This window comes from Hemicordylus capensis, chromosome 13 (assembly GCF_027244095.1).
Source record: "Hemicordylus capensis ecotype Gifberg chromosome 13, rHemCap1.1.pri, whole genome shotgun sequence".
In the NCBI taxonomy this organism is placed as follows: domain Eukaryota; kingdom Metazoa; phylum Chordata; class Lepidosauria; order Squamata; family Cordylidae; genus Hemicordylus; species Hemicordylus capensis.
Window position 1 is genome coordinate 21,363,114 of NC_069669.1, and position 23,662 is coordinate 21,386,775.

The following is a 23,662-nucleotide window of genomic DNA, read 5'->3' on the forward strand; positions in this document are numbered from 1 at the left end:
CCGCCTCCTTCCGAGTGTTGGACAGTGAGCCATCATCACTTGGGAAGGAACAGAGGTCAGCTTTGAAAGCCTTTTCCTGGCACAGATCAACGGCAGGGCTCCACTGGCTGATCCATAAAGCAAAGCGCAAGCCGTTTAAATTGGGAATGAGTGGTAACATGAGAGCCGGAGTTCTGTTAGCACTCAGGGGAGCCACACGCAACACTGGCTGTAGTCAAAACTGGAATGCCACCGGCCTCGGTGATCTGAAGGTGCGACCAAGGCGTTGTGTGAGAGATCACGGCGGCAACACTATGGTGCTAGCCTCGTATCTGTGATGTCCCAGCCAGGGGCACAGCAAGGTTGGCGTGGGCCCCTGTGCCCCATCACCTGCTCTGGAGAGGGCAAGAGGAGGAGAGCACAAAGGGCAAGCGGCCGCTTAGCTGGCAGGCCCCTTCTCGCTCGGAAGCCCCCCTCCCACCACAGTTCAATTAGAGCCATCCCCCTGGACCCAACCCCTGGACGAACGTTGGACCAAAGCAGTAAGACCCACCATGCAGAGATTCCTCTATTCCCAGGGATGGGAGTACTCCACGTACCCCAGGACATCTCGCAACTCCTTAGACTCAAGGTGGGAGGAGGGGACAGCGATTGTGTGGGAGGCAGAAGCCGAGTAGGACAGGCACATCCGACCCACACCCCCAGCATTTTACCAAAAGGCCGCCTGACCCAGCTCCTGCCTCCCACACAATCGCTGTCCTCTCGCCTCCCACCTTGCTATTCAAGTTTACATGGCAGCCGGCCAGGACTGCCACCGCCTCTCCCACCCTAGCTGCATGCTCCTCCAACCCCGATTAGGCTCATGAGAACCAGCCTCTTGTTTAGAACTTCTAGCCGCTGGCCTGAACAGGAGGCGCTCCCCCCGCACACCCCAAGGTAAGCAGAGTGCGTCTGCTTGGAAGCCGTACCCGTGCACGAAGTTATGCTTATGCATGATGGCGAGCCCGGCAGCAATCTCGCAGGCCATCCTCTGCAGCAGCATGATCTGGGAATCGCCTTGAACGTTCTCCTGCTCGCTGCACAGGTACGCTTTGAGGTCACCCTGGAAGACAAGTTCAGAACACTCATCAATGGCTTCTCGCACTGGCGGCACCCGGCAGGTATTTCATGAAGCAGCAACTAAACACATAGTTTCCTTCTTGTCAGTCAACGGGGTGATTTGGTGGAGTTATAAATAAGCTGGTGCTTAGAGAGCCCCGTCCTCGGATTTCAAGCCTCCGTAAGGCTCCTTAGGAGGAGGAGGAGGAGGAGGCACCCGAAGTACACACAGTGGCCCTTTTAAGGCTATTTAGTGGCTGAGGCACATCCATGCAATTGTGGACAGAGCTGGGATTCACGTTATGGCAAAGTGAAAGGTGCACCTGCAGCTCAACTCCAAGACAGGGAGGGCGCAAGGCAGGACTAGCCGGCTGCAGAAAAGGCATGAGGAAGAGGGGGAAATAGGATACAGCCGGTCTGCGCAGCGTCGGCCCCCTAGCTGCCACTGGACAACAACGTCATCCCTGAATATTGGCCACTGCGGCTGAGGATGATGGGATTTTTTCAACAACTCGAGGACCAAAGCTGTGCAGTCCTGGGATAGAGCAGCAGTGCAGGGGACAGAGTGACCTTTGCCAGAAAATGAAAGGCTGAAGTATCCACCAACACAGGAAGCTGCCTTCTGCAGAGTCAGACCCCTGGTCCGTCTAGCTCAGGATTGTCTACACTGACTGGCAGCGGCCCTCTGAGGTTTCAGGCAGGAGCCTTTCCCAGCCCTGCCCGGAGATGCTGCCAGGGAGTGAACCTGGGACCTTCTGCATGCCAGGCAGATGTGTTTCTGCTGATCTATGACCCCATCCCCTCAGGGGAATCTCTTAGAGGGCTCACATGTAGTCACCCATCCAAATGCAGAGCGAGGCAATCCCTGCTTACTTAGCAAAGGGGGCAATCCCTGCTTGCTACCACAAGACCAGCTCTCCACGACACTCATGGTGAGCAACATTATGAATCTGCCCCCCCCCCCGCCAGGAGCAGAGCCGACACATAAAGGCCTCCTATGAGCAGGTACTACACACACAGGCTTGCGTTAAATGCATCTACGGTTAGGACCAGGCAGACTGATCCACCAAAACCACCTCAAAAACCAGTTTATTGCATTTATTTATCACCCCTTAAGAAGGCGTTTAAGCTTTGCCTTGAGAAGGCATAGTTAAGGTGGCTTTACAACATTTATTTTCTGCACTAAAAACGTAAGCGCTTCACACTGTGCAGCTGGCAGCAAAGGGGACCCTAAATGACAGTGGCCAATTGCAAGCTGCACATTTCAGGAGCAACCCAGGAGGAGATGTACAGAACTCCTCTGCGTCCGGTGACTGGGATCCCGATGCCTGGATTCCAGAGAAAAGCACTGGAGGAGAGACATCCATGGTCTGGGCCTGGGATGATACACACCTGCATCTCTCAGGCAGCCTTGCGTCACAGGACTGTGCCAGAAGTGCCTCGGCGGCAGCTCTAGATGGCAGCAAATTACCAAACAAAAGCAAGCAACTCGAGACTTCCTTCTTCTTTTTTTTTTTTTAAAAGCAAGACCGCAAACTCACAAATTGGCTGGATCAATCTCCTACAACTTATGTGAACTAAGAATGACTGGGGGTTGCTGGAGCACATGCTTCGCCTTCTTTTTAAGAAGGAAGCGATTTTCCTGAATGCCCTCAGCCCAAGATTCACTGGTGCCAAAATATCTCGTGCAAAGAGCCCTTTGGGCAACGGGTCTTTCCAAACAGCACTGGGGAAAGCACAGATGAAGACGAGCCTGAACAAAGCTAGGCTGGGTAATGGCATGAATACTTCCTCCACGCAAAATATGTAAGGGCAGAGGCTGCCAGAGGGTTGTTCCAGCAACACGATTCCATTATGCTCCGAAGAACGTCTCTGTCCACTTGCAGCACCCATCTCAGTGCGGGTGACATGAAGCTTCTGTGCCTGGATGTGTTGCTTCGACCTTCGAGATTGTTAGAATGAGCATGGGTTTTATTTGATAGCTCGTAAGAGCTCATTGCCAGCCACTCAAGGCTTGGGTTATTTCACACCCTCCACCAACTGTGCACTCCAAAGCAGTGCTCTTTGCCACTTTGGCAAAACCACCCTTGCCACCGGGCTCAAACGTTCCAAGTCCCCTCCCTGGCAGCATCTCCAAGATAGAGCTGAGAGAGTTTCCTGCCTGCAACCTTGGAGAAGCCGCTGCCAGTCTGTGTAGACCATACTGAGCTAGATGGACCAAGGGTCTGACTCCGTATATGGCAGCTTCCTATGACCTCTGCACAGCCCTGTGCTTTTCTCGGTGCTGGGAGGACCCTGTAAGAGAGACGGCGCATTGTCTTAATAGCTCTGTGGGGAAAGCACTGGGAACGGCCACACTTCCCAGCGCTCCATGCACGCCTTCCAAGATGGCGCTACTGGGGCTCAAGAGGGCTCTCTTCCCCTTAAAGGAGCCCCTTGGCACTGGGCAAAACGCAGCACTGTGTGGAGGGCATGGTCGTCTCCGCACAACGCCGGGGGAACTGTGCAGCGGTGTTCCCTCTAACAGGGAGTCCCAGATGCTGTGGACTACAACTCCCAGCATTCCCAAGCCAAGGCTGTTGCAGCTGACGATGCTGGGAGTTGTGGTCAACAACATCAGGGAATCCCTGTTAGAGGGAACCCCGCTGTGGAGAGGATTCCACATTGGCAGAAGCTTCATCCAAGTCCAACAATTCCTCGGGGGACACCACTGGCTCCCAGGGCTTGCCACGAAGAGGACGGCCTACAGGGAGCCACAGACAACTGCCAGTCCCTTGACTAGCCTGCTCGTCGAGGACACATTTGCCAATGAGCGCTGCACAAAAAGGCCGCCTTCCTTGATGCTTCTCAGAAGAGGAGAAGCTTCTCCAGGCCCTGGAAGTTCCCAAACAGGGCGGCAGCAGCAGCAGCAGCACAAGAAGGCCTCGCAGCAGGGGCAGGGTCCTCGGCCAGCGACACGGTGTTCTGGCGGAGAGAGGCCAGGCGGATCAGATATCCCCAGAGGGCTCACTTCGTCTGCTCCTTGAGTTGCAAGAGCTCCTGAGTGGCTCTCTGCAGAAGCCGGCCTGGCGGACGGGCCAGTCCCCCTCGCAAGATAAACATGGCATCCCCTTGATAATGCGGTTCTTTGCTCCTCATTCATCATTCTATCAACAAGGAACTCTGTGCGCTGACAAAAGGTTGGCCACACACAGCTGGGTAATATATTGCCGTTAATGAGGCCATTGCGACACTATTTTTAACCTGGTACAAGTCTGTGATGACAGGAAATGATACCCCATTAGTTAATTATAGATTAAGAGGGTGGCCACGAACATGCCATGTAAGCTGCAGCACCATCATTGGAGGCAAGGGGACACCAAGGAGCCATCACCCGCTTGGCAAAGCGCGGCAGCTCTGCCCGATCGAGGGCCCAGGACAGAAACTGGTGGCGAACACTTCCTCGTTCACGAATGCGCTGCTGCTCTTGCTCAAGGCCATACAGAACAATACAAGAGCAAAGTGTGTATAGCTGCAGCATTCTTGATGGTCTCCAGGTAGTAAACCAAAACCAGCCAAGGACGACAAGGGGAAGAGAGTGGGTCTTACATAGGAACACAGGAAGCTGCCTCCTATTGAGTCCAACCCTTGAGTCCATCCAGCTCAGTATTGTCTTCACAGACTGGCAGCGGCTTCTCCAGGGTTGCAGGCAGGAAACTCTCTCAGCTCTATCTTGGAGATGCTGCCAGGGAGGGAACTTGAAACCTTCTGCATGCAAGTTGGCAGGTGCTCTTCCCAGAGCAGCCCCATCCCCTCAGGGGAATATCCGACAACGCTCACATATAGTCTCCCATCCAAATGCTAACCAGGGCAAACCTTGCTTAGCAAAGGGAACAATTCATGCTCGCTACCACAAGTCCAGCTCTTCTCCCTTAAGACATAGGAAGCTAAGCAAGGTCTGCCGTGGTTTGCATTTGGATGGGAGTCCAGATGTGAGCTCTGTAAGATGTGGGGTCACAGCTCAGCAGAAGAGCATCTGCACACTTACATGCAGAAGGTCCTGGGTCCAATTCCTGGCAGCACCTCCAGGTAGGGATGGGAGAGACTCCTGCCTGCAACCTTGGAGAAGCCGCTGCCAGTCTGTGTAGACAATACTGAGCTAGATGGATCCATGGCCTGACTCTGTAGAAGGCAGCTTCCTAAATTTCAAATGACTGAGAGTGGGGCTGTCGCTCAGCAGTAGCGCATCTGCTTTGCATGTAGAAATTCCGAGGTTTAATCCCTGGCGGCCCCTCCAAGCACGACCAGGGAAGACTGCGGCCTGGAACCTTGGAGAGATGCTGCCGGGCAGTGTAGACAATACCGAGCAAGATGGACCAAGGGTCTGACTCCGTAGAAGGCAGCTTCCTAGATCCCTAACATTTTCCCTCGGACAAAACCTAACACCACACTTCAGCGACCTGCTCCGACATGAAGAAGTCAGCCTGAAATTGGTCTCCATCCATCCTAAATCCTGTAACAACTAATCAAGTCTCCTCAGCCAACCAAGGCCTAATTAAAGCAGGACTGCAGCAATGCCCCTTCCCTTGAGCAGGTCCTTCCCAGCAACTGCTCGCTGCCGTGACCCACTCTGCTGTGTGCCACACTATTCCTATCCAGAACAGCGTCCCCATCAGAAAGGGCTCATCAGTGAACATCAGCCGGGGAAAGGCACGGCGGCCGTGCTTCCACGCTGAGCGCACACTGGCCTGCTGTTTATGGACATTTACACCCGGTCCTCTGCCAGGTGTCCTCATCTTCACAGTGCTACTCAAATACTGCAGCTCCGAGGCCCTCTGATGCCACCGCCTGGCAAGAGGCACAAGCTTTCAGGAGGAGACCTGCTGCATCCTGATGTCATCAGCCCGGTTTTAACCCACAGGCATGTAGGCAAGCACAATGAATTCTAAGCTCAGTACATGAAGATGATCTCCCCCCGCCCTGGAAAAGAGCATCTACGAAGGAAACATTTGCCACGCAAACATCTGTTAATAGGGCCAGGGAGCACAGAAGGCTGTGAACGCCAGCCTCACGCCCCACTTTTCTTCTCACTTGCAAAAGTTACACACCTCGCACTTACAAGTAACAAAGTATTTTTGCAGCTGACACACTGTGCATTATTCTGCTTTCAAGAGCAGCCTCGGTTTCACCGAAGCAGACTGTAGTCGCAGGGGTTAATTTCTATGGCTATCATTTAACTCCACTCTCAAGTTTACACAGGTGCCGATTTCTTAGCTGCAAAGCTACAGTACTGGCTAGAACAGAAATTTTATCCTGGCACATAAAATCCTGTCTGAAGTGTACTTGTACAGGGACCAGTGGTTTTTAATTTATTCAGAAATGATCTAGGGGTTGGGGTAAGCAGCAAGGTGGCCAGATTTGCAGATGACAAGTGAGCCATGAGTTTGGTCTAGCAATACAACTTTATAATCATTTCCTTTAATAATTTTCTGTCTGTCTCTAGAGGTGTTCAGTGCTAATTAGCTTTCATTTTCTGCCCTTCCCGGGCGTAGTGTGCTGAACACAATGTTTCTGTCTTTGGAGTCTAGGTGGATAGCTACCAGCAAAGGGTCTTCTCTTGAAGACCTGGCTGCAGAACACTCTCCCCAGATCGATTTGCCCAGCACAGACACAGTTAATCTTTCGATGCAAGGTTAATACTACAGTATTCTCTTTTCCTGAGCCTTTGACTAACAGCATTAAGCTGCCTCTTCCATTTTTAATTGCCGTCTATTGCATCTGTTTTATCCATTTATGATTGTAGGTTGCTTTCTTTTAAATACATTCTGACATTTTATCTCTGCAATGTTTTAAAATCAAACATAATCCACTTGAGGACTTACTGGTAGAAGGACAGAGCAAAAAACCCCAACAATTTAAGCACACAAATGTGGTTTACTGCTAGGTATGTTTACAGGGGGCAGAAAACCAATGCATTTATATCCGTTACTTATTCTGAATGTTCAGATTCCTATTGCAAAGAATGAAGGGACTCTTTTCATTTCAAATTTTACCAACCACACAAGTCGACAGGTTTGTCTCCAAGGCAACCCAAAATAGATTCAATCTCTCCCAAGGCACGGAAATCAATCACTATCATCATAAAGATGTCTTCACAGTGGTCTTGCACTGATGCTACATATTTATTTAATCATCATATTCATCATATATGGCAGCTGCACAACTGGAAACTATCTAGAGCAGTAGACACCACCAAACTGTGCTATACGTATCTGACTTACATGAGTGATAGTGGCAAGACGGAGCCAAAACCAAAGGTTCCGCGGAGAATTAAAATCCCTACAAGCGGGCTAATACACCAGTGGAAGCAGGAAGGAAACTCTTGGGACCTGTGCTGTAATGGTTAGGGATTGCTGTCAATCTGTTCTAAATGCATAGCAATACACAGAATGCACCCGTGAAGCTGAGGAGCCATACATTTGTTAACCTGGACCCAGTTCTAAGACATTCAACTCCAATTGTACACCTGCAAAATGTCAAGTGGCTGTTAGAAAGACATCGCGCGTTTTGCTTACCAAGTCACAAAACTCAAAAACCAAGAGATAAGGAATGGCTTCTACACACTGCCCGGTACACTGGAGGACGTTAGGATGCTGAAGAATGCTGCAAAAGGAAAGGGAAGAGAGACAATCTTAGGGTCAGAACACCTTGTTTCATTTCAAGTTCATGAGCTACCAAGTCAGAGAACTCTTGACCACAAGCATCCGGTGGTCCATGACAAGCGACACCCGCTCCCCCACCAGCCCCCAGGGCCAAACTCAAGGGCACAACCACAAGAAGCCCATGCTCAAGCTACAGACAAGGAAGCTCAGGCACAGTACGATGTAACTGGACTTAGACAGAGGAGACCCGGGTTCAAATCCCTACTCCAACTATGAAGTTCACTTGGGATCCACAGGCTGGTCACTGCCCGTGTTCCCTCTAGATGAGATTTCCAGATGTTCACTACAACACCCAGCATCCCCAGCTGCAATGGCCTATGGTGGGGGATTATGAGAGTTGTAGTCAACGACATCTGGGAATCCCTGTTAAAGGGAACACTGGTCACTGCCTCTTACCTCAACAGTTATTAGTGTAGCCAGGCCCACAAACATAGGGCATCGGTATCATCTCAGGGGACGAAAGCTCAGAGTGGTTTCTAGCAACGAATTAAACCACCACCACCGCAAGAGATGGAAAATAGGTGATGTCATTTTTGCACTGGCAGCTTTCTGTCTGTTATCACTCCTCCTCTCTCCTGACACCCAAATGATTAGAGTAAAATTGCAGTCATTTTTGCACAGGGGAAAGGCAATGCTCTCACCTGTTTTCCATCTCTAGGGGTGCAGAGCTGGTCCAAGTCCAGAAGGAGCATTCGTTCCCCCGAGGGTACCAACCGCCCTAGCTGGCTCATGTGGTATAACCTAGCCTTGAAAGCACTGCTTAGGAAGATAAACCCGTTTATACCACCCCATATACCACTCTGAGCTCCTTGGAGGAAGACGGAGTATGAGAAAGGAGATACGTGGCGCTTGTACGTCACCAGGAAAAAAGCTAACTTCCTCAGTGTTTGTCCCCATCCACAGACCAAACAAAGCTTGCTATTTACTCCTGCGGTGAAGGTTCATTCGCAATTTGAACATCACATCAAGGCTTTGACTGCAACCCCTCTGGGGACAGGCAAGCATTCTCTCATGTATTCTGGTATGCAAGCCATTTTGAGAATGTTTGCTGGAAAGCAGGATAGCAAGAGAGCTTTCTCAGCCATGTTTTCGTTTTACTAAGCGTTTTGTCACAGTGAAAGTTGTGAAGGCTATTTATTTATTTATTTACACAAGAAGATGAGCATCTCTACTTACAAATAAGGCTCGCCGTGCCTCAAGAACCGCTCTTGCTCCTTGGGTCCAGCACTCGCTTTCAATTCCTTCACCACCACTCTTGCCACGCTGCTGCCTGTATAAACCTCCCCCAGCAGAACCTGAAACACAGTTTTTCGTCATGTCTTATTTAGGGGATAGCGGCTTGTGGGAGCGGATACAAGAAGATGGTGGTCAGGAGCCAATTCAGACCCAATCAAGCCACCGGGTCTTCTAGTCTAGAACTCTCCGCCTCGACTGGCAGCAGTTCTCCAAGGTCTCAGCCCAGCTATCCAAGACTCCTGAAGAGGAGATGGCAGGAACTGAGCCTTGGACTTCACATCCTTCGCCACTCAGCTATGGTTCGCCCACTGCTGGCTTTGCAGTTTGTGTCAGCTCCGCCTCGAAATGAAGCTCATAAAAACATCAGAAGCTGCCTTAAACCGAGTCAGGCCACTGGCCCATCTAGCTCAGCACTGTCTGCACTGACGGGCAGCAGCTCTCCAAGGTTACAGGCAGGAGTCTCTTCCAGCCTTACCTGGAGATGCTGCCAGGGACTGAAGCAGGGACCTTCTGCATGCAAGTGCTCTACCACTGAGCTATGGCCCCATACCCTCAGGGGAATCTCTTATGGCAGGCACTCACATAGGAAGCTGCCCTATACTGAGTCAGACCATTGGTCTATCTAGCTCAGTATTGTCTACACAGACTGACAGCAGCTTCTCCAAGGTTGCAGGCAGGAGTCTCTCTCAGCCCTCTCTTGGAGATGCCGGGGAAGGAACTTGGGACCTAAATGCTCTTCCCAGAGCAGCTCCATCCCCGCAGGAGAATCTCTTACAGCGCTCACATGTGGTCTCCATTCCAAATGTAAATCAAGGTGGACCCTGCTTAGCAAACGGGACAATTCATGCTTGCTACCACAAGGCCAGCTCAACAAATATATAATTCCAACATACAATTTCACTTTCCAGGAGGAAATTAGCTCTTTTTAAAATTAAGTTTAGAATAGGCATAGTAGTGTATCCAAACCACCTCTCCTCTCAAGAGAAAGTTTTTAAAAGTATGTTCTCAGTCCAGTTAAAATTCTTAGCTAGATCAAGTTGTAATTTTAACTGCTTACCAAGCATTCAATCCAGGGTCCTTATGTAAATAATGTATAGAGATCTCATTCCATCTAAACTCATTTCCTAAAATTCTGAATAAATTTTAAAAGTTGTAAACCACCCAGAGACGTAACTTTTCGGCAGTATAAAAAACCAGTGTGTTGTAGTGGCTAGAGTGTTGGACTAGGACCAGGGAGACCTGAGTTCAAATCTCCACTCAGCCAAGAAACTCAATGGGTGACTCTGGGCCAGTCGCACATCTCTCAGCCTACCTCAAAGGGTTGTTGTGAGGATAAACATAACCATGTACACTGCTCTGGGCTCCTTGGAGGACGAGCGAGATAAATGGAATGAATGAATGAATGAAAGTAGTAATCATTTCCTGGGTTTTCATTTTAAATGCACACATTTTAGGAAAACAGATATATGCCCTAACTTATGCATCAGATCACAGCTGTATGCCAAAATACATTGCTGTGACATGGTCTATTTGTCTCTTGCACAAGACAAACACAAGACAAACATAGCTATTGCTACTGCTACAAGACAAACATGACAGAACACTGCTGAGAACAAAGCTCTTTCCCTCCTGGAGCCTGACATTACTGTATGGGTGGAGAAGAGAGACTTCCGTATTTAGAGAGACATTAAGGGCCCAGTGCACAAACACAAGAGCCAAGTGTGTGACCACATTCCATAACAAACCAAGAGCATGATTCTTCCGTGCTTATCGCATCACAGAGCCCAATTCTGCCCTTTCCTGCTTGTGCACAGACACCCACACCAGCCCCACTGCAGGGCATGAGGGGTGGGCATATCACCTCCCATTTCCCCTGCAGCTCTCCCCCACATGCTTACTCAAAGCACAAAACCCAAGCTTGCATTTCCTGACCAAGCAGCAGCAGGAAAGGGCTGGAAGGGGATAAGGAAGATGCACATGCAGACCTCCCTGTCCCCTTAAAGCCTGGCATGCTATGTGCCCATGCACCCTGGGGGGAGAAGAAGAAGTGGGGCTGTTTTGTCTATGGATTATATCAATCAAGTGCCTTCCTGCATGGGTGCTGGGCCCACCCTTAACACAAATCCCTTCCCAGTGTTTTAAATCTCCCTTTATTCTGCCTCCCACAGAACTGGCAGACTCCAAACTCCTCTACCAGGAAGCAACATGTTAAGCTACCCAGAATGTAGAATCTGAACTGTGAGTGCCACCAAGAGGAAGACCGGTTTAGGACAGTTGTACTTCATCCACAAGCTCTACTAAAACCAGGAAAAATAAGCAATCCCAGAACAAGCAGCCACTCACACAGTAAGAAAAGTGGCATTGCCTTCTACTAACGGGATGCAGAGTTATATACTCCATCAGACCCCTGGTCTACCTAGAGCAGTATTGCCTGCTAGTCAGCAGAAGCTCTCCAGGGTTCCAGGCAAAGCATCTTCTCCAGCCCCACCTAGGGACCGAAGCAAAGACCTTCTGCATGCCAAACAGGTGCTTTAGCTATGCCTCCACAACTGGGGTGTGTATGTGTGATGCATCCTGTGTAAGTGAAGACACACAGAAATTGTAATGCACTACAATTCTAAGTTTATAGAAGCAGCCTACATTTTAAGCAATTATCAGAAACACTTTGATGAGCTGAAGAGCAGCAGCAGTGGTGTTAATCACTGCTGTAAGCAAGTATGCTTTCAGCGTTACATTTGAGAAATGGCTTTTTTGTCAGTTATCAAAAGCTCAATTTTGAAATTCAAATACCAACAAAAAATGTCTCCCCCTAAAGCTCTCTCTCAACATCACAGTGAGCTCACACTTCAGAATTTATTCATGTGCTCTTTCTGCCCATCACAACACTGGAAGATATTTTAGGAGAGAAGGAAATGAACAGAAGAAGGTATTAAAGAGAAAGACCTTCTTACCTTTCCAAACCAGCCATTTCCAATTTCTTGGATATAGTTTAGATTTTGACGTACAACCTGAGACTTCAGTCCTTCTAAGATACAAAACAAGAGAACATCAATCAATAAGTAAATATGAGTCATGAGTAAATATTCAAACTATCCCTAAAATCCACTAAGGATTTTATATTTAGCACATTTCTGTCCCGCCCTATATGTAAGTCTCTGGGCAGTTCACAATCTAAAAACAACTAAAACAATTTAAAATACAGATAAAAAACCTCTAAAAACTTAAAACTGTAAAACTATGAACTAAATGCCTGACTAAATAAGTATGTTTTCAGATATAATATCAGAGCATAAACAATCACCCAGAAGACACCTTATTTACACAATTGCCTTTCCATAGCTATGGCTCACCAGTTCCCTGTATGGCTGATGACCAGCACTGGCTCATCAGTATCAGGCCTTGCCCTCAGCCTTCTACTGAGTCAGACCATCGGTCTATCTAGCTCAATATTGTCTACTTTAACTGGCAGTGACTCTTCAAGGTCTCTTCAAGATCTATGGCCTTAGGCAAGTCTTATGGGGACTGCTAAAAAGCAGCCCCAAGGGTAGAAAGTTGCCCCTCGAAAGTATGCACATTTCTCTTTGGCTTAGCTAACAATACTGAAAAAAGCACTTGTGAGACCAAGCTTCAGTAAATAGGATTGTACTATGTTCAGGAATTGGGAGGTTCTCTCTCAGCTGGGGAATCATCCTACCTGTTGGAAGCTGGAACTGGGATGGAACTGATAAAGAGACATTGGGAACTGTAAGGGTAAACACATCTGCTGGAGACTGAACAGACGGGGTGTCTTCTGCAGGTGGTGTGAAGTCTATTTCATCATCAAAATTGTCTTCAAATTCCTACGAAAGCAATGAGGTTAGGAGAACAGAAATCTTTTTGCTGTATTCTGAAACTCAAAATTAACACACTATTTAGATGGTGTGTCAAATGTGACCCATAAATCTAGCTTGTACCAATACCCTGCTGTACAGATAATACTAGTGTAGACACCAGTGCTGCCATCCCCAGATCACTGCTGCCTTAACATACAGAAGAAACCTTAAAAACAACATTTAACGAAAACTCCCTAAATACTGAGCCAGTAATAAGTTTTGTTTCTCTCCAGAGACACAAACATGGAAAACTACAGATGAATTGGGGGCAGGAGATCTATGTGGATTTTGCAAACAGAATACTGGGGCTGGGATCCAATTATATGCTTTAGGCAGGTCCAGAAGGGATTTCCCATGCTCCGTAGGTGTTTTGGTGGGTGTATCTATATCTCCCATCCCATGCCAGGTTGCAAGTTTTATTTGAAGACTGCTCAGTTTCAAAAGCTCCTTGCCAGGCAGCATGACCGGGCTGCTGTTTCAGAAATACTTTTGAAATAAATAAGTCTTGGCTTTGGTTCCTGATGGGTCCTGACAGATCTTTCCTTTCTGCTTCAAGTTTTTCACCTGCTTGCCTCTAGAGGGAAAAACATATTACATCAGAATGACCCCTCCGATCCGTGTGCCTGTGACAGAGGATTTTTTAAGGTTCTCTCCTGCACAGGAAATGTCAGCTTCCACAGTAGTTCAGCTAATTTAACATGACTGGAAGGGAAGAAGACTACCACAGGGAGAGACTAACATCCATCCAAGGAGCACAAGAAAAAAACAACCCATACCCAGACGCCGCCTGATAAAAGGGATCCTTTCATGCTTGCCACTCAGTGAGGTTTGGCGGAACAGCTGCCAGAACAATATCCTGTTTGTCTCATTCTTTACATTCCAGAACTCCAAACCTATCCATACCTTGCAGCTTTCATCCTCCAGCTATGTTGCAATAACTGAAGCGACAGAACACGAAGGAATATTGAAGCAATAAAGAGGCTTCAGAAAGAAAGCAGAGCTAACTGCTCACAGCCAGGCATCTCCAGATCCATTTGCCCGCTCTCCTCTGCTTGGGCTTGCACTAGCAAGCATGAATTGTCCCCTTTGCTAAGCAGGGTCTGCCCTGCTTTGCATTTGGGATGGGCGACTACATGTGAGTGCTTGTAAGATATCCCCTTCAGGGGATGAGGCCTGAGCTCAGGGGAAGAGCAGCTGCTTGCAGGCAGGGAGCCCAAGGTTCATTCCTTGCCTTCTCCAGGTAAGTCTAGGAGAGACTCCGGCCTGTAACCTTGGAGAGTCGCTGCCAGTCAGTGCGGACAATACTGAGCCAGAAGGAACAATGGTCAGACTCTGTTTAAGGCAGCTTCCTATGTTCCTGTGAGCAGGACATCCAGGTCTCATTTCCGCGGCCAGTTTTGAGAAGGTAAGGACCAGCAGGGATCCTTTCTGAGCAGCAGGAGAGGGCTCTCATGGTTGCTTACCACCTCCACACCCCAGTGCAAATGATGGATGACCCCACTTCGCTCCTAAGCACTCTGCTTGTGTGCCAGAAGAGGATCCGAGGGGATTGGTGGCAACCATAAATAATGACTGGCTCGTGAGCCAAGCCTAGATTTTTCAGTCCCTGCCCTTCGCTAGCTTAAAAAAAGAATCAGTAAGCTAACTTCTTCAGAGTAAGAGTGGTGGATTGCCGCTTTCAAAAACATCACTTAAAATCCGGTGGCACCTTAAAGACGAACAAATGTATGGTGTGTAAAGATTTTATCTTTACAAGCTACACATACATCTCTCTGGTCTTGCTGCAACCGATTAATATGGCCATCCCTCTCAAAATAATCACATCAGAATGAGACAGACACGCAAAATCAGATGAGAAGTCAGGTGACAATTGCCACCTTGGTGTTTAAAGCAGGCAGCTTTCATCCTAATATTGGCAAGCATGTTCTTTCCTAAATATTTAATCCAGAATATGCAGGTTTCGGGAAAAGCTCAGATTTGTGTGTGGTTTCCAAACCTGTTATTCATAGGAACCTAAGAAGCTGCCTTCTTCCAAGTCAGGCCTTTGGTCCATCTAACTTGGTATGGTCTACACTGACTGGCAGCAGCTCTCCCAGGTTTCAGGCAGGAGTCTTTCCCAGCCCTACCCGGAGATGCTGCCAGGGAGTGAATCTGGGACCTCAAGTTCTCTTCCACCGAGTTATGTTCCCATCCCCAAGGGAACATAATCTTACAGCACTCAGATGCAGCTACCCATCCAAATGCAAACCAAGGTAGAACCCATTTAGCAAAGGAGACAATTCACGCCTACTGCCACAAGACCAGCAAACAGCCACTATGTTGGTTTAGTCACCAGGACTAATAAGGCCTACACCTTATGAGTTTTCCCACTTACTTTATATTAAGCAGAACTACCTGGAAATCAAATAGTTAGAAGGTGCACAAGCCCCTCCTCCGCCGCCAACTCTCCTCTTTGATCGCTTTGCAAATAAGAGCAAAGTCCAAGGAGACAACCACCACTGGAAAGAACACGTTCTTCAGGAAGTGCTTTGAAGGCAAAGCAATACTGTATGGGGTCATTTAAGCGGCTGGTGGCTTCTTGAAGGCAGGTGAGACACCAATGCTTTTCACCACTAAGTGACCAGCAGGAATTAAGTATGAACAACCAGCTGTACCGGTCATTAGCAGGTACCATACCAAAGAGATACTACTACTTCTATCTCCTGTACTCACCTTGAAGTTTATCTCTTGAGTTTTACAACACCATATACAGTTCACAAGCAGCAGGACCAGCGCTACTAGGCTACAGGCAGAAAGCACCACGAGTGAGAAGGGAATTTCAGCTGTTGCTGCTGCTGCTGCTGCTTCCCCTAGAAGAAAAGAGGAGAGAGAGAGAGATGGTTAAAACTAGCAATTCTCTATATTTACACACAGAGAGCCAAGCACTAGCTCACTAAAGCGACAGAAATCTAACGTTTCCTGTTATTCCCCTCCAACTTGTGGGCATGTGTGATTGTACATCTGTGTTTCAATACCACCATCGCCGCCGCCGCCTTAACAACCCCTTGTTAGTTCTCTGCCACCTCTCTTTGCTGTTTTGGGTTTGTGTCAGTGGCAAGACTCTCTTTCACCACAGTACACATTTGCCCCCAATCACTCAATCTTTATTACGGCCATAGACCAGCACAGCCCTTGAAACGGAAGTATCAGTTGCAGAGACGTCTACGGTATGTTTCCAATGCAACAAGAATTCCCTTTTGGGAGGGGAGGCAGAAGCACGAAGATGGCTCCCCCTCCGGCCCACGCTGGCTGCAGAACAAGCCTTCGCCGTAAGTACACTGCGGAGTCTGAGAGGGCACCACCCTTCTGCCTTTCTCCAATGGCTACAGCGTGGTGTAGTGGTTAGAGTGCTGGACTAGGACCGGAGAGACCCGAGTTCAAATCCCCATTCAGCCATAAAACTAGCTGGGTGACTCTGGGCCAGTCACTTCTCTCTCAGCCTAACCTACTTCACAGGGTTGTTGTGAAAGAGAAACTCAAGTATGTAGTACACCGCTCTGGGCTCCTTGGAGGAAGAGCGGGATATAAATGTTAAACAAAACAAAACAAAACAAAAACATATGGGCCACTGGAGTCCAAGGCTAATGGAGCAACTACTCTGAGGAAGCTAGAAGGTGTCGCCGGTCATGTTGAGCCATGGCTTTTAGAGAGTCTCAGGGGTGGCTGGGGATGATGGGAGTTGTAGTCCAAAAGCAGTTGGAGGGGCCAGGTTTGCCCACCCCTGACCTAGTACAACAGTCATATTTCAGCTACATCGGCCCACCATTTTCAAGTCAAAGCACCCACTCAGTAAACCTGCAAAATGAGCTTCCTTCAGGGGGCAACAGCAAGGAAAAGCGGACAGGAGATCAAGGAGCACATTTACATAACCACCCCCAGAGCCTTTGGATGGACAGTGTTGTTTAGAAATGTAACAAACAAACTTGGTTTCCACTGGGGAGTATGCCTGCCTGCAAACCTACCTGAGACATGCTTACACAAGCAACTTCATATTTTACTAAAAATTCTTCCTGAAGCATGGATAGGTCATGAATGTAAAGCAACGAACTTGAGCATGTCTAAACCTGACCATGTGAAGAGGTAAGAACAGCAGATCAAGAGGGGGGAAACAGAAAAAAGTGCAGAGAAATATCCATGTTGAAAGAGGACTGCTGTGCCACAAGAGCCGTGTCGAAAACCAACACACTCCTGAAATGAAGTCTTAGTGGATTTCATATTACAGTGTACTCGGTAACTAGACCTCATAATTTCAAATATCTCACTGCATTCCTTCAAGATTACCCTGAGTAAAAGCCAATGTACTTGCAGTTAAACTACCTGGCAATTAATATGGTTGCCACAGACATCAAGGAGGCATCCTTTGCCACTGAAATCCCCTAACCCCTTGTCCACCAATGCAGCACAACTGTTACAATAAATAGTCAAGACAACTTTACACCAATAACTGCTGTATGTGCTTGGTCATGTAACCACTTCTGCAGGTTAGTACTGATGAAAGAACCCAGATAATTATAGAAATTGCTCTTTTTATATCTGAGGCTAGTGGATCAATTAGTTGATAAAAGTAAATTCTATATGATAGCAAAGAGATAATTTCACACAACAGGGAGTCCTTGACACATCTGGGTAGTAATAATATACTGTACCTATTGTGCCTGCATCATGAATTCCACAACTATCTGATTTTATGGAATATATGCATCCATTCACCTAGCAAGATCTGGGACCCCAACCCTTCACAGGAACACAGGAAGCTGCCTTCTACTGAGTCAGACCACTGGGTCCATCTCGCTCAGTATGGTCTCTACACTGACAGGCAGTGCCTCTCCAAGGTTTCAGGCAAAAGTCTCTCCCAGCCCTACCTGGAAGCCAGGGAGTGACCTGGGGCCTTCTGCATGCAAACAGATGCTCTACCACAGAATATGGTTCCATCCCCTCAAGGGAATATCTTACAGCAGATAGCACTCACTTGTAGTCACCCATCCAAATGCAAACCAGAGTGGACTCTGCTTCACTCATGCTTGCTACTGCAAGACCAGCTCTCCTAGTTCAGGAACATGCTTTGCTTCCTACAGTAGAGCCATGCCGTAAAACGTCAGAGTATTCTCTAGGCCAGAGTTTCTCAACTGGTGGCACTCCAGATATTGCTGGTCTACAACTCCCATCATCCCCAGCTATAATTTATTGTGGCTAGGGATGATGGGAGGTGTAGTTCAGCAACATCTAGAGTACCACCGGTTACAAACAGGAGAAGAGAAGAAACACAAAGCCCAACACAACCCTGAAGCAAGTGTAGCCACATCCACATAACCCCCATCTTGGCAGTCAATGAATTAATGTCATGAAACACATCCTCAAAATCCAGCACCATCTCCATATCCCACCCAGTTAACCAAACATACTTGTAAGAGTGTGCACATTTGGGTTTTTTCACAAGTCTATAACCTTTCTAGCTGCCACTCTAACAAGTCTGCCCAATACATTCAAACACAGCGTCATCTTGTGGACTGCCTTATCTGTTCTGACAGCCTCTACAGAGCAACGGCATAACCCTTTCTCCTTCCAAAGCCCACAAGGCATCCTTTCAGCCTAATAGGCAAGCTTGGCTGATGGCCAAGCGGTTGATACCATCAGTTACCTAGTCACCTCGGTCAAATATTCCCTCCAACACCGTTGTAGACACCACCAAGAGGTTGGGATGCAGAGCTATGCTACAGTTTGCAGCTCAAGCATCAACTGAAGGGCTTCTATTCACAACCTAGTTTGTAAAGGAACGTCAGTAGCATTGTTCATTGGTTTGCATGTATTGTGCTTTATAGGAATTATTTATAATATTTGTGACCCACCCCTCCAGGGCAATACCGCTCAGAGTGGCTCACAAGGACAACAGGTAAAATATAAAATTCAATTAAAAACTAAACCCAGTTGAAACCACATTTACAGATTAAAAACCTACTGGAAACAGAGAGAATACAAACGGAAAAGCCTCTTTTAAAAGGTGGGTTTTCAAGTGTTTAATGTTTTAACCTTTAAAGCTTTAAAGGAGAGCTGGTCTTGCACTAGCAAGCATGAATTGTCCCCTTTGTTAAGCAGACTCTGCCCTGGTTTGCTTTTTGGATGGGCAGGGGTTGGAGCCTCTCTGGGAAGAGCAGAAGGTTCCAAGTTCCCTCCCTGGCAGCATCTCCAAGAGAGGGCTGAGAGAGACTCCTGCCTGCAGCCTTGGAGAAGCCGCTGCCAGTCTGTGAAGACATTACTGAGCTAGATAGACCAAGGGTCTGACTCCGTATATGGCAGCTTCTTATGTTCCTAACTACATGCACGCACTGTCTGCTGTAAGCTCTTCCCCTTAAGGCAGGGGTTTGTTTATTTATTTATCAGATTTGTACACCGCCCCAAACTTTCATGTATGGATGGTTAACAATAACAGACTTGGTTCCCCAGATGTGGGAGTTGGAGGCTAACAACATCTGGGGACCCAAGTGTGGGGGGGATCCTGTCCTAAGGGGATGGAGTCAAAAGCTCAGTGGCAGAGCATCTGCTTGGCACGCAGAAGGTCCCAGGTTGACTCCCTGGCAGCATCTCCAGGTAGGGCTGGGAGAGACCCCTGCCTGAAACCTTGGAGAGGCCTGCCAGTCAGTGTAGACAGTACTGGGCGAGAGAGACCAAGGGTCTCCCTGGGTGTGAGGCAGCTTCCGATGTTCCTTTCTTTAAAGGCTGCCTGCTCTCATATGAACCCGCCGCCCAGCTGCCAAGACCATCATCAGAGGCCTGGCTCCAAGCATCCACCCTTTCTGAGGCAAGGCAGGTGATTAGCAGGGATGGAACTTCCTGGTGCAGGTCTGTCGGCTGTCTAACTCCTTCCCCTTATCAGCCTGACTGGCATCACACAATGCCCTTCAAGTCTGAGAGGACAAGATTGTTCTAACAGTTTTTAAGACTAGCTTTAAATTGGCTCCAGGACAGATTGCTGCTACTGAAAAATGCCATTTTTAACTATTTTTGCTGTTTTAAATACATGTTGAAGCCACCTAGAAAGTATTTTATTGAAAAGAAAGTAAACACATTTTAAACACACAGAGAGAGAGAGTACTCAAAAGGAATACACTGAGGAAGTTGACTCCACCTATCACAGAAAGATTACCATTGTTGACACAAGACAGAAGTAACCAGATACAGGAATGGGGACTTTTCCTTGAAGGTAACCATGGTGTGAGGTTACCTGTGGCAATGGAAGTGTTCTTGCACACCCAGAACTTGGGAAGGTTCTGCTGATCATTATTTCAGTGTCTCATCACGTGAACACCAGTGATAACCACAATTTCAAGAAATGCTCACACAATTAGCCCCCGGCATCACTAAGGAGTCACCTAGTTTGTGGACGTGAACGAAAGCAGCTCTCTCGATAGAAATAAAGTGTGTGCACATAATGCACATGTGCAGGCAGCACTTGACACCGATTGTGCCCTGTGAGAGCCATTAAGGCCAATGCACTGCTAGACAGGCAAAGCCAGACGTTAACGAGCCAAAGTACAGGGGAGGAAAGGTTGTGCCACAATTAATCCCACCCAGGATGAAGAGAGAAGCAGCCAAGTCACCAGGTCTCTCCCTTAGCAAACAGAAGCATCACCGCAGTGAAATCCCAACCCTCTGCTTCCGGGAAAGATTGTATGAGATGTTTGTGCAATACATGGTACCCTGGCTCAATAGGTGCCTTGATAAATTGTGACAGCCAGTTGGAAATTATTATAAGAATGAGACAGTTAATGGATTGGACTTCTGGTAAGAAGCACAAATCATGCCCTATGCTAAGTAGGTCCATCACCTTGGACCCCTGCTAACTGGGCAAAGAGGCACCTTTTATACCGTGGTGATTCTCTTTATTGAGCAGGGGGAGAGTCACTGGCCCTATCCGTCCCCAGCACAGCATCCCTCCAGTGGCTGTTGCTGGGGTCTACCTTATGTTTCTTTTTTAGATTGTGAGCCTTTTGGGGACAGGGAGCCATCTTATTTGTTTGTTATTTCTCTTTGTAAACCGCCCTGAACCATTTTTGGAAGGGCGGTATAGAAATCGAAGAATTATTATTATTATTATTATTAATAATAATAATAATAATTTGAATGAGAGACTACATGTGACCACAGTACAATATTCCCCTTAGGGGATGGGGCTGTAGCTCAGTAGAAAAACATCTGCTTTGCATGCAGAAGACCCCACGCTCACTCCCCAGCAGCATCTCCAGAGAGGGCTGGGAGAGACTCCTGCCTGAAACCTTGGAAAAGCTGCTGCCAGTCAGTGCAGACAATGCTGAGCTAGATGGACCAAGGGTCTGACTCGGAATAAGGCAGCTTCTTATGTTCCCCAGACTCCATCAATTTGATCCCGTTGTAGACTTAACACAGGGCTTGACAAATCCCAGGCACCAGGGAGCCATGGCTCCTAGAAATTTAATCATGGCACCATGGCATATCCTATTTAGAGGTAAAGTGTACCGTCAAGTCGGTGTCAACTCCTGGCACCCACAGAGCCCTGTGGTTGTCTTTAATAGAATACAGGAGGGGCTGACCATTGCCATCTCCCACACAGTAGGAGATGATGCCTTTCAGCACCTTCCTAGATCACTGCTGTTTCCCATACATACCAGCGGGGATTTAAACCAGCCACCTCTGGCTTGCTAGTCAAGTCATTTCCCCGCTGCACCATTAGAGGTAGGCATTGCTTAATAAAATCCTTATTTGTCTCAGGCAATCCTGCTTCTCTTCTAAGTAGGTTACTTGTAAATGGGAGAAAAAGAGAAGACCATTTACCTCCCCAATGTCTGTCACTATGTCAGGTAGTTTCGTCAAATGCCCGCGGGCTGGCTCCTAGATGCAGGGAAAGTTTGCCAAGGCCTGTCTTAACAGAACTTCTGCATTTCCCCCACTCCCAGACAGCCAGAACCCCCAGAATCCCTAGCTAGATTCCCCCCAACGGCTCCACCCTCACCTGCCTTCTTACTGGTCGACCGCTCCCCAAAGCAGGTTGCATCATCTCTCTCCTCTCCATGCCCACCCTGTGCAATTCTGTAAGGTGGCATCTAGCAGAGTTTTCAAACTATAACCTCAGCATGAATGCTATGAAAATTAAACCAGTTTAAGATAGGCATTCAAAGTGCTCCAGATGACCATATTTAAAGATCTAACTGGTCAAATGCCGAATGCTGTCCCTCAAATATGATGAACCCCAAGGAATGCATAATACTGTAGATATTTTTAATCACCTCCCTAGGCCAATGCATGTTCTTCAGAAATTAAATTTAGGTATTTTTTCTATTGAAAATCTGTGACAGCTTTCTTCCCCATTCTTGACAATGACTCAAACACTTTAAATAGTCGTTCTTAAAAATAGAAAATGGTTTGATAATTAAAAGCAGTTTAAAACATCTCCAAAATGAGCCAGGTATGACATTTTTCTAAGTCAGCAGCTACTATGACTGTAATGTTAAGAAACTGAGGCAGAGTGGGGAAGCACCAGTATAAAGTTTTAACTCTAGAGTTCGTATTTTCATCCATTTCAAAGTAGTCTGTCAATAGTCTGGGAAACAAACCCCAAAATTTAGGAGCCAGCCAATGGACACTTGCCTAAATTATCAGACTTAATAACGGACATTGTAAAGGGGGAAGGTAAATGAGCATCTCTTTATTCCCTTTACAAGTAACATTCTTAGAATAGGAACCAGACTGCCTGGGACAAAATGATTTTATTTAATAACTCCACCAGTGAATATCCTAGTCTAGGTGTCATGGTTAATTTTTTAGACACCATGGCTCCCTGGCACCTGGGATCTGCCAAGCACTGCCCTGGAGTATTAAAACTGGGTGCAGTTGTCCAGAAAGAATATCTGCACTGAACTGGAAGAGGCACTTTCTCCTGTTCACAACCATGTGCCACATATTACTAACACACAAGCATATGCACAGGTATGCAAATTAAGAACTGTGTGTGGCCTAGTAACATTTGTGGATTTAGAAAGCTGGATAACATTCAGAGTCACAGCACACCAATGCCAATTCTCAAGGGAGTTGTTACACAGGACCTAAGAGGGGTTACTTGCAGAGCGTGCCACTAGTCAATGCAGGAGTCTGACACACGCCGGATACAGCAGTTGCTAGTTCAACATTACTGTCCCGAGTCAACCACTTGACTGGATCTGTAAACTTATGATGGGAAAAGTTTCTCACACAGCCTTGCAAGTCACCATCAACACCGGCTGTTAAGCTCGTTCTATCCGCTGGAAAGCCAGTTCTGTTTACACTAGCTGTTATTCCAAAGCTGAAACCTCGGGCTCAGGTTCAAACCCTGAGCTCATCTCTCCATTCCTAATGGTGGCCCAACGCTTGCTTGATTTCTGATTTTCCTCTCAATACTCAGGTTCATAAATTCAGTGTAATCTGGGAGCATAGCAACAGCCATAACTAGGATTTATCCATCCACACATCACAGCAGACCACAGTTAGCACAAACCAGAATTTGCAAACCTACTTCATGCCACGGTTAGCCAATTCTGATTTGCTAGCCAGTGGTTTGTCAAATTCAGACATCATGCCAAACCGTAACCATTCCTTTGCCATGGCTTGGTAAGAGGTCTGAACTGAATCCTAATACTGCTGAATCAGCATCCTCCTGTTTCTACCTCTAACTGATTCCAGCTCTGATTTACCTCTTGAATATGCAGGGTTACATTTCAGAATTAGAAATCA

At 47.5% G+C, this 23,662-nt stretch overlaps 1 protein-coding gene across 2 annotated transcripts in view; it reads right to left on the reverse strand.

Moving 5' to 3' along the window:
• Positions 1 to 23,662, reverse strand: part of LMTK2 (lemur tyrosine kinase 2) — a 60,638-nt gene that overhangs the window by 18,958 nt on the left and 18,018 nt on the right. For both annotated transcript variants that reach the window (XM_053276324.1, XM_053276323.1), the window contains exons 2-7: positions 15,599 to 15,735; positions 12,709 to 12,853; positions 11,966 to 12,039; positions 8,955 to 9,073; positions 7,632 to 7,719; positions 948 to 1,081 (exon numbers count right to left, since the gene is read on the reverse strand). In XM_053276324.1, the coding sequence (XP_053132299.1) occupies positions 948 to 1,081; positions 7,632 to 7,719; positions 8,955 to 9,073; positions 11,966 to 12,039; positions 12,709 to 12,853; positions 15,599 to 15,735 (697 nt within the window). The remainder of the gene's footprint in view (positions 1 to 947; positions 1,082 to 7,631; positions 7,720 to 8,954; positions 9,074 to 11,965; positions 12,040 to 12,708; positions 12,854 to 15,598; positions 15,736 to 23,662) is intronic.